Source organism: Solanum pennellii, chromosome 12, assembly GCF_001406875.1.
Source record: "Solanum pennellii chromosome 12, SPENNV200".
NCBI lineage: Eukaryota > Viridiplantae > Streptophyta > Magnoliopsida > Solanales > Solanaceae > Solanum > Solanum pennellii.
In genome coordinates this window covers 77,813,152-77,827,255 of record NC_028648.1, presented here as the reverse complement: position 1 = coordinate 77,827,255, position 14,104 = coordinate 77,813,152, and the positions used below count along the sequence as shown (strand labels likewise).

Sequence of the window (14,104 nt, the reverse complement as noted above, 5' to 3'; positions counted from 1 at the left end):
AATTTTGAAAGTACACAATAATGAATTATTTATCATTTATATAATCTCAAATTACATTAAAGAGTGATTTGAATGTCTTGATTGACTTCTGACGTCAAATTCATAATGATAGGGGTCGAGTGGAGGTCTAATGTTTATATTGAATTTCTCTTAAAGCTAACATAACAAATATTGGACAAAATATGAACATGCCTTGTCAAAACATATTTTTTTAATAAATAATTACTGAATTATCGTATATCGTACCAAAATTTTGTTTTATAAACCAAACTTTGAAAATTTGATATTCAGTATCCATTTTCAATTATCAATTACAAATATAGAACACTCACACTTGATAATTTGTTTACCATATATATGGGCGACATTAACAAGTGTTTGGATTTTGATGATTCACATGTGACTTCAAATTCATAATGTTACGGTTTGAGAGTGTTTCTCTAAAAGCTAACATGTTTTGAAAGTTTAGTATTTGATATCTATTTTCAATTATCGATTATAGAAATCGAATTGTAAAAATATCGAACCAAGCAACATTCACCTTAATAAATTGTTTACCATATATATGAATAACATTTACAAGTGATTCGGAAGTTTTAATTGACATGTGACGCCAAATTTGTAATTCTAGGGTTTGAGAGTAGAGATCTAACTTTTTTTTATCTAATTTCTCTAAAAGTTAACATGTCAAATGTTCGACAAATTATGAATATATCATGTCAAAATATCCTTTTCTTTTATAAGTAATTCTTGAACTACCCTACCAAAATTTATTTAGTACGATTCAATATTTTTTTGATTTTTCTTTATAAAATTAAAAATCCACTTAACTATCTGGTACACTTATTTTCATATCAAAACCTATGATTTTCTTTAAAGAAAAGAAAATTTACTTTACTCATTTTTAACGAACTTGTCTTCCCATAGAAAATAATTTTCAAAAATATATTAAACTACCACAGATGAGAAAATTGGTGATACATTATATAGGAAAATATTTCCTCCACACCAAACACATCCATAATGTAATAATGCTTAGCTCTGACTTGAGTGTAGATTTTTAAGTTGAAACTTGAAATTGAAAATTTTGAATTTTTTGAATTGTAATTTTTGAAACTTAAATGGTCAAGCAAATATTTAATGATAAAATATGAAAATCTAATTCAAAATTTATAGCTTTGTTGACCTTGACTCACCGAAACGTTGAACGCTTGTCACTTGATCTTGCTTCATCAAACGAGTAGGTAAATGACCCACTTAATTGCATGAATAATTTTATGAATGGTCATTCAACTTTTGGAAAAATCCTACTAAGGTCATTTTTGTTATATTTTGGACTATAAAGTCACTCAAATTATGGGAATATCTCACCGAAGTCACTTTTGTTTTTAAGACAATAAAATCACCAAACTATTGTCTTTTTGACTTAGACAATACACGACACATATTTGACATATTATATCATATCAATTTTATTTTTAAATAATATAATGTATTTATCCAATGACAGTAATGAATTGTATTTAGTTTGGTTCGATTTTAATAATTTAAGATTTGACTTAGTTTTAATTTTATCCTAAAAATTGATTCAAACCAAATCATGAACATCCCTAGTTTCTTGGTTTTAGGAGAAAATATTGGATGCCTACTTCTTCTTTGGAAGCGCTTACTTATATGCCAAAAAAAAAAAAATCTAGTTTATGTTATAGGATGAAAAGACGACACATAGTTTGAAAGCTCTAGTTAATAGCACTTGACTACAATCACCGGTTGAGCTCGAGGCTGATTGGTCTCATGCAAGGGAACTATTGTGAGTGCACCCTAGCTGCAAAGTAAGATGTTGTGGAGGACAATGATGTTGTAAGGTGAGCATCAATGGTCAACATATCACAAAGTGGTTCTGAATATATGAAGCTTTGCTGTTTCCTTGTGTATGTGTGTGGGCCTTACACTTAGCTTGAGTAGGACAACATCCGATCCTTAGCCTTGGTCATGTGCGCCTTCTATAACATGCCTTCAACTATTAGAAAAGTGTGAATTACATAAGGGCTTTATTGGGATTAGTATGAAAATTCGTTTCATGCGGATTTTCATACTAATTCCCGGAAAATTTCCATATAATTCACAGTTTTTATTATTGTAATAGCATTTCAAAATAAAACTCACATATTTATACATACATCTCGAATAGCGCACACCACAAATGCACATCTTGGACAATAGACCCTTGCTCGCTCACATAAGCTCACAAGTCAACTAACGGTGATTTGAAGAGAACCCATTGATAGCTCAATAGACATAGAGGTCTTATCAGGGGTGTAGCTATCCTTTTGGACACCCTTCGTCAGAAAATTATATTATATTTGTAAGAAAGTAATAATTTAAATAGTTAAATAACATATTTTGGACACCCTGAAAACAATAAAAATTTTCTAGTTTAGTGTTTTCAGTCGTTCAACCCTTACAAAGTCTTTGCAACTTGCCGGGTTCGATTCCCGTTAAATGACTTTGATTTTTTTTCCTTTCATTAAAAATTTAAAGAATTATTTAATTTAAAGTTAATAAGAAAATTCTATTTATTGATTCCATTAAGCTACTAAAAGTGAAAATACTTTATATAAATTCTCTTTTAACATAACTAGTTTGATTCTATTATTTATTTTTCATTTTTCGTTGTTAGTCATCAGAGGTTTGTGAAATGTCGAAACATAAAGGTGATTTCACTCTAAACTGAAATCTCTCTCTTTTTCTTTGTTTTTTCACTTCCTATCAAATAAACGTGAACACTAAAGCTAAATATTATATAGTTTGATTTTAAAAAATTTTGGTACAGTTTTAATTAAAAAAATTAATCATTAATGTTATGTAATTTGATTTACAAAATTTAAGTGCATCCATTATTTTAATTATTTTTACGAACTATGAGATTTTTGGACACCTTCGTACAATTTTCTAGCTACGCCACTGGGTCTTATTCCATCACAAGGGTAGTTGAGAAGTCCTAATCTCTCCAACTATCAAGACTTCACTACTTGTTCGATACCCAACATTGGCACTAACATAATTAAGGGATCTAACTGTCACATCTTTAAAATACTAGGGGGTTCTAAGTGAAAATTACCTCTCACTGATACGTTACAGATAAAAAGCACTTTCTCATTTTTTCTTTCACTGCTATATATATATAAATAAAAATGGAGTCGTAATTGTTTCTTCACCAGTTCCAGAATTCTGAATTGCAGTATCGTAGGGCTTAGGAGGATCTCTGAGGTAAAGTTGCTTCTCATTTCTTCTTCAGTTGTGCTTTTGTGGTGTTTGATTATCTTCCTGTATGTGTAAATTTGTGCATTTGGAGTTGATCTAGGGTTTTGTTTTATGTTAAGTTAGGGATTTGGTCTGCTATGGCATCCAAGCGGATTCTCAAGGAGCTTAAGGATCTCCAGAAAGATCCTCCTACCTCTTGCAGTGCTGGTACCTTTTTCTTCTCCTTATATTTTTTTCTAAAAAATTCTGGTACTGTTCTTGCTGGTTTTGTTGAGATTATAGGTTTGTTACTTCTTTTTTTTATTTGCGTTTTTCTATATCTGAACAGATCTTCTCTAAAAGTTATCGTTTTGATTGCTCAGCTTCATGATTAAATGGTTAACATTTCTAGTTTGGGGAAGTGTATAGAGTTGAAGCTGTTTTTAGTAGTTTTACTAGTTTTGGTAAATTCTGTAGTATATTAATAAAAGAATCGTATGTATAAAAATATATAAATTTTGTGTTATAAGAATTGACGTTGAGATAAATGCAACATTCATGTGAATTGAGAAGTAAAATTGGGTTGATGCAATAGTTGAATTCAATGTAATTGGGTGTCTGCTCAACCTGCAAATAATAATAATTTAGGTTAAGTTGAATTTTGGGGATGAATACATGCTTGAAAGCATTTTGGGCGTTTGGTTATCTTCATCAAATCGAAAAAAAGCTAACGAATTTATAAAGAAATAGATTTAAAAGAAACTTTCAATTGATGAAGACTTTCTAAATGATATAGTTTAGGCATAGGATCTGATTAAACAACTAAACTATTTTTGTTATAAAGATTAAACTTTAATGTTAAACCCTAAAAGGAGTTCAGTTTACTCAAAAAGTTCTTTAATGTGATTTCTCCTGTGTTATAACAAAAAGAAGACTTCAAAACCTAAATGAAGTTTTAAGTACTCGAATTTTGACCTAAAACATTTAATAGAGAATTAATTGGTCAAAATTAATGACAAATAAAACAATTCCTATACCTAAATGAGTTCAAAGTGCTTGAAAGTTCCCTAATGTGGTTTTTCTTATGGTTTAATGTCACTGGAACTTAAAGAAGTATCAGATTCTTCTCTGATATTCTTTAAGCAAATTCTGCAGATCATTATTTCGGCGAAATCTTAGATCACATCAAACTCATTACTAGTAAAAGAGAAGGTCTGATTAAGTGTATAGATTATATGTCAAATGTAATTGAACTCCTAAACCTTAAAGAAGTTGAAAGTACATGAAATTTTGACCTAAAACATTTAATAGAGAATTAATTGGTTAAAATTTAATAACAAATAAAACTACTCCTAAACCTAAAGGAGTTCAAAGTGCTTAAAAGTTCCCAATATGATTTTTTGGATCTTAAGAAGTGACAAATTCTTCTATAATCTTCTTTCTACATATTCTCTAGATCATTATTTCGGCCAAAATCTTAAATCAAATAAACTTTTGACTTGTTAAAGAGAATATCTGATTAGGTGTATATATTATGTGTCGATGTAATTTTATATGCTGGGATTCGATGTGTTTTTGAAGATAGAATTGTGTTGAATGTATTAGCATTTATCATGTCACCTTGGATTGAAGAAGTTACTGATTAATAGTTCAATTATAATGGAGATACCTCTCTTACACTATTTCAATATATACCTAAAAAGCTTTTCACTAAATACTAAGCAATTTAAAAGCGAAGGAAGTTTAACAAAAGAATATAAACGACAAACAGTTAATGTCCACCACTCATCTACAAACACACCACTTAAGATAGGATAAACACAACGTAAGTGTTAATTGTGAATTGTGATTATTAATTTTAGCTGATTTTGTAGTCTTAAATATTAGGGAAATATTAATGACTATTTTGTGTGAACTCTTTTTTAAAAGAGTATAAAAAGCGAACAACAATTTATCTAGGGGCTTCGCGCTGTTAGTATAATATATATATATATATATATATATATTATTAGTAACCCATAAATCATTTCTACTTAATACCACACTTGGGGTTCACATCAGGATTTGAACTCATGACATGCACCTACCACACATATCGCGCCATATTATTCAGTGAACCAAAGCCTGTTCTTCTGGCACATGATTGCATTAATTCAATTGCTTTCTTGATTTTTTTTCCCATTTTGTCTTTGGGAGGGGAGAGGGAACATCAGGTCATACTCTGTTTGTGTGCTTTGAGCTTGTATGGTGTTAAATGGGCTGCAAATGAGAGTTTTGGTAGAACAGGAACTTCGCTCATCCCAAAATAGATCTTAACGAGATGGGTAAAATCAAAGAGAAATCTTGAGTTTGATAGCAGGTCAAATGGATTGGTATTCAGCATCGGCTTGGAAAATAAAATCAGTTAGCATTATTTTAAGGGGAAAACTCCACAAACTATGTGTAATTAGTCATTCCTACCCTCTGTTAAAAGTCCCTTCATTTTTTTGACAGCTGCTATTCTAGGAAGATACAACCACAACCACAACCACAACAACATACCTAGTACTATTCTAGGAAGAATCTTACTGGGGAAACAATAAGAAAAAACTATGGAGACTCTAGGACTTCAAGTAGAGCCTTAGGCCCTCATTAACATCTGCAAAACTGTTCTCCGATTCTTGTATTTTGTTAAATCTGCTGCTTGTATTGTGAGTTACTGAAGAAACTTATTTAAAGGTCTGCATGTGGCAAGTTGTTCTCTCATTTCTTGTGTTCTTGCTTATGTTATCTGTATTAGGCCCAGTAGCTGAAGATATGTTTCATTGGCAAGCAACAATCATGGGTCCAGCTGACAGTCCCTATTCTGGTGGAGTGTTTCTTGTTACTATTCATTTTCCACCTGACTATCCATTCAAGCCACCAAAGGTATGAAATTAGGGATGTGTATTGTTGATGACACTTGATGATCAACTTGTTTGTTTGCTTATTAACATGATATTTCTGAAACTTCTCTTGCTTCTTTTATAAAATCAAATTTGTATCATTTCTAGACTTGTAATTTTACTGTAACAACTGGATTGAAGCTTCTTTGTACATTTTATTAACTTTATTAGGTAAGCATAGATATGAAATCTCAACTCAACTTGTGTCAACTGTTGATTGTGATCCTTTTCCTTTCCTATACAAAGTCACAACTCACATTTGTAAATGGCCTTCAATGAATTTTGAATTCTGGGTGTTTGACACCATCATATGTAATCTAGCCGATTTTAGAAACCATGTCATCAGGTCCGTTAGATTTTAATCTTGTTAGTTTTTCCCCCCAAAAAACTATGAGCAGCAATAGCTCATTACAAGATTTAAGCAGGCAGATCACACTGTATTTGAGAAGATGATGCTACATATGAAAGTACTTGAGTTCAACTTTAGTTCTGTCGCTTGTCCCATGCCCTGTGATTACAGTTTCAAATGGATATCTGTCTCCTGTTTGGTGGACTGAGCTTCGATGATAAGGAAGCCATGGTAAAAGGCCGTGGATTACTATCATTGGCAGAGTGCATTCTGTTAATGCAGTTCATGAAGGTCTAGTACTGAGTCTTGTTATTTGAGAAACTGTTCTGCAACGCTTGCTAAGTTACTAATGCATAGAAATCTAGTCTATTATCAGCAAGAGAGTATTTTGTCCACTTGTTTATTTCAACCAAGTGGTACGCCTGATCTAAGGTAGGAAGAGTATATCATATTGTGCAAATTGAAGAAGCATGGCTTAGATTTTTCTTTTAGTCGAGGCTTGGTGCATTGACAAACCATGAGATTTTGGAATCTCGGTGCTCCTTTCTTATAGGTGTATTAACAACTTAAATGCAAGTTTTGCACATTGCTTGAGAATCACATAAAAGAATTTATCTTCACATCTTTTTAACTGTGACATAATATGTTTCAAGATCTATTTGCCAAAGCACGTAAGTTTAAAGTACTTCTATGCGCAAAATCAATGAGGATGTGATGTCACTTCCCCACCTGATGTTGTTCTGCAACCTCCTTTACTTCTAATTTTTTTTTTCCCTGTCAGCAAATATCTCATCGTCATTTCATGGAATAAATGTGCAGGTAGCTTTCAGGACAAAGGTTTTCCACCCGAACATCAATAGCAATGGCAGCATTTGCCTTGACATTTTGAAGGAACAGTGGAGCCCTGCACTTACCATCTCCAAGGTTAGTTGAATTTCTTGGTACAGGTTACCAGCCTTACCACACATCGATCTTTTTATTTTGGTTATTTACATCCTGAGATTTTTGAAAAAGTAAATTTGAACTATTTTACCAGTCTCATAATTCATCAACCCTTGCAGGTACTGCTCTCTATCTGTTCTCTGCTGACAGACCCTAATCCCGATGACCCTTTGGTGCCGGAGATTGCTCATATGTACAAAACTGATAGGAGCAAGTATGAGACAACTGCCCGGAGCTGGACTCAAAAATTTGCCATGGGATAGTTGCTGTGACCATTTGACTCTGTCCCTGCTATGGTATTTTGTATTATCTATGGAATAGTTGCTGTGACCATCGGGCTCCGTCCCTGCTGTGGAATTTAGTAGTTTATATATTATGTATTATGAAATTGTGTTCTTATGCATAATCAAACTTAAAAGGCGGGAAAGTCGAACAGGTTCGTCGGGAAACAATTTGATTTTCTCTTTGCTTGCAAGAATGTTATCAGTTATGGTGTTAAAAGCTCTTATGTTGGGTTCAAAGTATGCATTTTAACCCTTTGCATCTGCACTTTAGTTATCACTTACTTGCCTGCACATCATTCTCAAACTTCTAAGCAGAAGTTTATTTCAAGGGTAGTTTGCTACAAAACTTCGCTTATGAAACTTATTTTCCGAAGTCATTTTCCTTCTACGAAAATGTTTTTCAAAAATTTTGTGCGCTCAGAAAATAAGTTAGAAATTCATTTATAAGAAATTTTTCTTGGAAACACTACCCTTCAAACCAAACACACTAGACTCGTCTCATCAAATTTCTCTATTTTTATTCCATTTATATCTCTCTCCTTTAATCTCTCTGTTTTATCGTTTTCATCCATCTACTTCAAATTGATATACTATCAAAATATACTGCATACTTTTTATACGTATTCGATTGTTGAATATGATTATGGATGCCAATTTCAACTCAAATGTGATATACATAATATCATACATTTTATGTATAACTAACATAATGTATCTCAAATAAGTAGGTGCTATACATACAAATCAAATTGAAACTTCATAAAGAATAGTCTGGATCTTATGGCAATTTGAATAAAATTTAAAGATGATATTTTCTTTAGCAAAATCTTTTGATGTGAGAAAACTAAAAATTACATGAAAGTATGATGAAAGTTTAAGTAGTTGAAAATTTTTATAGCGTAATTGATTGGTTATAAGATTTTTTTATTTTGTTGGTGATGATTTAACTACTTACTTTCGATGTATATAATAATAAAAACAAAAGTATATTACTCTTAAAATCTACACCTATTATTTCTCTTTGTTTTTACTTGAAATGAAAATCATGAGTTTGTGTTTAACTTGCAGAGTGTTGTAATATCAATTGTTATTTTTTTCTTTTTTCTTTTATGTTTGGCCCGATTGTTCTCGTTACATGTGTGAGCACTGAAGAGGTAGGAATATATTTTAATATCACAAAATATTAACAAAAATTGCCCGTCTAGCTCAGTTGGTAGAGCGCAAGGCTCTTAACCTTGTGGTCGTGGGTTCGAGCCCCACGGTGGGCGTTGTTGAAACTTTTTTTCATGAGAAATTTCGCAATGACTTTATAATTTGTGCGTTTTTTAAACTTTTTTGGTGAGATAATTTTACATTGACTTTCTAATTTTGTTTTAATGTATTGTTCGAAATTTATATTAATCTTTTTTTCATGAGGACAATTTCACAATGATTTCTTAATTTTATTTTGGTCTCCTGTCCGATAATTTTTTATAAAAATTAGGCAAATCACATAGTATAAGAAAGAAATTACTTCCTATCCTTATTCTTTCATTAATTACTAAAAATTTCTATTTTAGTGATTTTCGGATACTTTAATATTACAGGCGGATATTTTAATTAATAACGGGTTGATACTTAAATTATTAAATTGGTTTTATCAATTTACTGCGTTAAAAAAGGGATTTAAAACATAAATACTAATTGACTCCAATCAGTCGATCATAAACCTCTAACAAAACTAAAAATTTCAAATTTCAAATTATGAAACCTTCTGCTTAATCTTCGAAAAAACAATAAAAATTTGATTCAAACAATTTTGGAACGGAACTTTGTGAAGGATCGATATGAGAAATAACTTCTTATACAAAGGAAACACCGGGGAGGAAATTTGAAGAATTATTGATTATAAACGCGCCAAAAATGCAAGAGTGAAGGTACATAATTGTATTACTATTATTATGTATCTTACTTTACTTCTAATTATATTATTGTTTATATCAAATTAAAAAAAAAACGTGTGATATATCTCTAATTAGTAAACAATTGCAGGTTGTTGCATCTTTTGAATTTATTTTTTCAGTGTATGAAGGTGAGATAAGATACATTGTTTGTCTAGAGAGAAAAACTTGTTAATGTTGTAGATTTCAACATGACGAGATACCTTGTCCGCATGCAATAGTCGTTTTGATGAAGAAGACGAATGTTACAGATGTACACCCCTATTGCTCTGATTACTATAAACATGATGCATTAACAAATACTTATGCAGTTCCAATGGAACCAATGCCAGATAAAAGTGATTGGACAGCTCCGGACTGTGTTTTGGAATCATCTTGCAACCAAGATACAAAAAAATGCCTGGTAGACCCAGAAAAAAGAGAAAGAAAAATCCAGATGAAAAGCTACAACAACCTATCAGTCTCGTGATGAAGATAATTTTTGATGTTGAAAGTTATCGTCACGACAACTCAAATTGTTGTGGACGTTGTGACAAGAAGGTCACAATATAAGAACATCTACCTTCTTTCCAAAAGATTCTTGATGAGTATTTTTTTTAAAAAATTATGCTTCATGTATACTAATTTTCTGAATTTGCTAATAAGATATTATCATTTTGTGTGATTTTAACTTTATATAAATGTTACAAGATACAAGATGATGAATGATATGGTGGGGTATATAATAATTAAGCTATTTGATAAGTGATTTAGTATCATTTACATTATAGGTCAAATATATTTTTGTATTTGATAATAATATATTATTAGTCATTATGATTTAAATCTAAGTTATATGATTCAACCTGATAAATGATACTAAATATATTAAGTAAATTATTTTGTATAATTTGTTATATATACACAAATATGTTTTCTGATTATAATTTAATATCATTTACATTATAAGTAAAAAAATAATGTATCTGATAATAAAATATTGTTAGTTTTTATGATTTTATTCAAAGTTATATGATTTAAACTGACAAATGATACTAAATTTATAAAATAAATTGTTTTGTATCAATTGTTACGTATATACAAATCTGTTTTTTGATAATAAAATATGTATCATATACCAAATAATTATGAATATTGTGTATTTGATAATAATATAGTATCAGACGTTGTGATTTACTTCAACACTATCACACGTTAATGTATACTAAATAAATTGAAAATCAGTTTGTTTAACAAGTGTATAAAATATAGTATCAGATATTATGTATACAATGGTTATATTGTATCATCAGTATTGATGTAAACCATATTTATAAAAAAACAATTTGTAACAAGTTACTACACATTAAAGTATATATTTGGAGATAAAAGTTAAAATTGAAATACATTTCTAGACAAAAAAACATTCTTCAAATTAATAATTACTTAGTAAGATTGTGTTGAAAGGAGAAGGAAAAATACAAAATACTAAATAACCTATCCCAACACAATAAAAATCTAACTATTCTACATTAATTAGTCCACCTTCTGGTGGTGTGGTGTATCCACTCTTTGGCCTTGTAGGTTCGTCATTCTCGCTAACATATCTAACTTTGACTTAGTCCATACCATACTTTCATCACAGTGTTCCGTATCTGTTGCGAAGTTAGCCACTCCTAAAAATAATAAATATATAAATTAATAAACAAATACGCAAAAAATTAATGTATCTGGAAAGCAACTGCAAATTTTAAATATGATACTTAAATGAAAAAATAAGAATCATCAGATTAAGAAAAAGAAAGAGGATACGAATATGATAAAAATTGCATACCATGGGTAGTGTTGGTCGAATAATGGGAGGGGCAACCTTTCTTCCCCTTTTCTTTGGGGTTTCGGATCCTTTGAAGTAGATGCACGTACTTTTATAGATTTTCTCTTGTTAGAACTTTGATTTGTCATGACTATCAGGTCATACAACCTCTTAGAACTCAATTCTTTGATGTTAGACTATCTGAAACAAAAATTAGAGATTGTTAGATGTTAGATGGATAATGCAAGCAAAAACGGTTGATACACAATAAAAGAAAAAAAATCGAGAATCAAAATGAAGAAGATGAAAAAAATCTACTTTGAACTCTAAATCTGGTTGAATAGTGATAGGATTCTTTTGAAATTCAAAATTATTTGAATTTGATAACTGAAATTTTAGTGGGAGAGAAAGATGGCGAAATTTGGGGAATAGAAAAAGTCTGATTTTTCTTCTAAAGTAAAAAAGTATCCGGTTAAGTATCATTAAGAGAAAATAAGGAATTTTGATATTTTAATAAAATAGTAGAAAAATATTGAAAATAGATAAAGTAATCTTGTATAGTTAAGTGATTTTTCCTATCCGGGTGCATCGCCTTCTTTAATGTTGAAATTTCAGTTTTGTATTTGAGCTCCTTTTCAATAAGGATAACATTGCCAAAATGTTATGCTATCACAACTCTATATAAACACTTCATATATCATTTATTCAATTTGAATAATCTAATTAAAAGTAAGAATGTCAATCAGATCAAAACTCAATCAAATAAGCAAAATCAATTTAATCAGTACTATTTGTGATTTGATTGTATCGAGTTAATTAGTCCAACCCGATCCATTTGTTAAGCCTACTAAGTTAGCGTTTGGCCATAACTTTTCAAATATTATTTGAGTGAAAATTTAGGTGAAATTTCACCATGTGTTTGGCTATAGGATTTGAAAAATATATTTCACCTTTTTAGAAAAAATATGATTTAAACCCATAATTTTTAAGAACTATCAAAACTAACTATAAGTTTGTATTACAAGTCAATTAGATGTTCGTTACAATAATAACAAATAGTGTCCATGACACTAGAGTAATGTGATAATTTGGAGTGAGTACAACAAGCATTATTTCATACATTGTGAAGTAGACGAAGCACATGACTTTGTTACCTTGAGCTAATTTTTCATTATTTTCATCAACAATCATATAATTATTTAATATTCACCTAAATATTTCATTACTATTTTGGTGTTCACGTAAAAAAATTATGTAATACAAAACAACTATTACAGAGGGTATTTTTATAAAAGATAAAAGTTTGGAGTAAACATTTTAATTTTCAAAAGATCCCAAATAATGAGATTTGACCCAATACTAGAAAAAACTAGTATTTGGAAATTTGAAAATTTGCCAAAAATATTTGCGACAAATTATATGGACAAACATTATTTACCAATTTTTTTTTCAAATATTATTTAAAAAATCTATGGCCAAACAAACCCTAAATATCATAACTAGCATATTCCTTCGACATTACACATTTTAATGAAAATTTATCCAATATTAAATATTTTCTTTTTCAAAAATAATATACTTTCTATACAAAATTTTAAACCATATCTTTTAATTGATACCCTATCTAATATGATTTGAAATCGCAATGTAAGTGATATAATTTGCCCAACGTAATATCCAACCCACTCATGAATCGGCTGCATAATTCGTCAATCAGTCAAATCTAGTGTCGAAAGTTTAGATATATAACTAACGGATAAATTATAATTCGGGTGATAAAAATAAAATATATTCCTAAATATAAACATCATAATATGAAAAAGTTCTAGAATTTTCTAAAACCATCATTGGAACATTCTTGAAGAAGAAGAAAAAATGCCCACTGTTTTCTGTAAGTAAAAAAAGAAAAACAAACAGTGGGCAACAGATCACAGAATTTCAATCTTTATACTTTAAAAATTCACAATTCCCAAATTCCATAAACCCTAATTCACAAAATCCTCAAGCTTTTTCATGGATGCCCCGGAAAGTCTTCAACCTGTTTGTGGGCAAGAAGCACTTGATCTCCTAAATTGCACCACTGAATCGCCTTACGATAAGGAGAAATGCCAAAAGTTGCTTGAAACTTTGCGCCAATGCGTAATCAATAAGGTAATTTTCTATTTTTTTTTTCTAGTGTTTTTTTGGTAGCTGTTGAATTTTCGCTCCATTTGAGTTTTGATTTTGCATTTTTGCACCTTTGTGTGGTTGATAACTAGATAGTCTAAGTAGATGAACTATAATTAAGGGTTTAGAGAAAAAAAAAAGCTTTTTTTCCTGAACCAGATTGAGTTAGAAGTACCCTAGGGACGGAGGCAGAGCCAAAGGCGAATCTGGGATTTGTAGAACATGACTAACAAAAAGAAAGGGAACTATGCATTGAGTGTGAATTGATTCGTAGTCCTCTGGGTAAATAAATTAACATAATTAGCCGTTTTGTAGCACTGGGAGCCAACGGATAATATTGTACCACTTTTTAGAAAATATATACATAAAGTACCTGGTTTACGGAGAGACTACGGTTCAGACCTCATTTTTGAGGCAATAAATTTGCCCCTGGTGTGTGTTTGTGTGTTGGTGGTGGTGGGGGG

At 30.4% G+C, this 14,104-nt stretch overlaps 1 protein-coding gene, 1 long non-coding RNA gene and 1 other non-coding gene across 4 annotated transcripts in view; all 3 read left to right on the top strand.

Annotated features, from left to right (window-relative positions):
• The first annotated feature begins 3,107 nt into the window (after positions 1-3,107).
• On the top strand, positions 3,108-7,997 carry LOC107007407 (ubiquitin-conjugating enzyme E2 28-like). 2 transcript variants are annotated; one of them, XM_015206022.2, is made up of 5 exons: positions 3,108-3,270; positions 3,388-3,471; positions 6,023-6,150; positions 7,336-7,440; positions 7,578-7,997. In XM_015206022.2, the coding sequence occupies exons 2-5, from the start codon at positions 3,402-3,404 to the stop codon at positions 7,719-7,721; spliced, it is 447 nt and encodes a 148-aa protein (XP_015061508.1). In that variant the 5' UTR covers positions 3,108-3,270; positions 3,388-3,401; the 3' UTR covers positions 7,722-7,997. The 2 variants fall into 2 exon arrangements, with proteins under 2 accessions (XP_015061508.1, XP_015061510.1); XM_015206024.2 differs by having other exon boundaries at positions 3,126-3,270; positions 3,384-3,471; positions 7,578-7,936.
• A 940-nt stretch (positions 7,998-8,937) lies between these two features.
• TRNAK-CUU lies at positions 8,938-9,010 on the top strand. Its single transcript has one exon. It is a non-coding gene; the product is annotated as a tRNA-Lys (tRNA).
• Positions 9,011-13,491: 4,481 nt separating this feature from the next.
• LOC107007408 overlaps positions 13,492-14,104 on the top strand; it is a 4,516-nt gene continuing 3,903 nt past the window's right edge. The window contains exon 1 of the long non-coding RNA XR_001455063.2: positions 13,492-13,625. This is a non-coding gene — a long non-coding RNA (uncharacterized LOC107007408). The remainder of the gene's footprint in view (positions 13,626-14,104) is intronic.

Coding starts and splice junctions, on each gene's coding strand:
- LOC107007407 (XM_015206022.2), top strand. CDS start 3,402: ATGGCATCCAAGCGGATTCTCAAGGAGCTTAAGGATCTCCAGAAAGAT. Junction 3,472..6,022: donor TCCTACCTCTTGCAGTGCTG/GTACCTTTTTCT, acceptor TATCTGTATTAG/GCCCAGTAGCTGAAGATATG. Junction 6,151..7,335: donor ATCCATTCAAGCCACCAAAG/GTATGAAATTAG, acceptor ATAAATGTGCAG/GTAGCTTTCAGGACAAAGGT.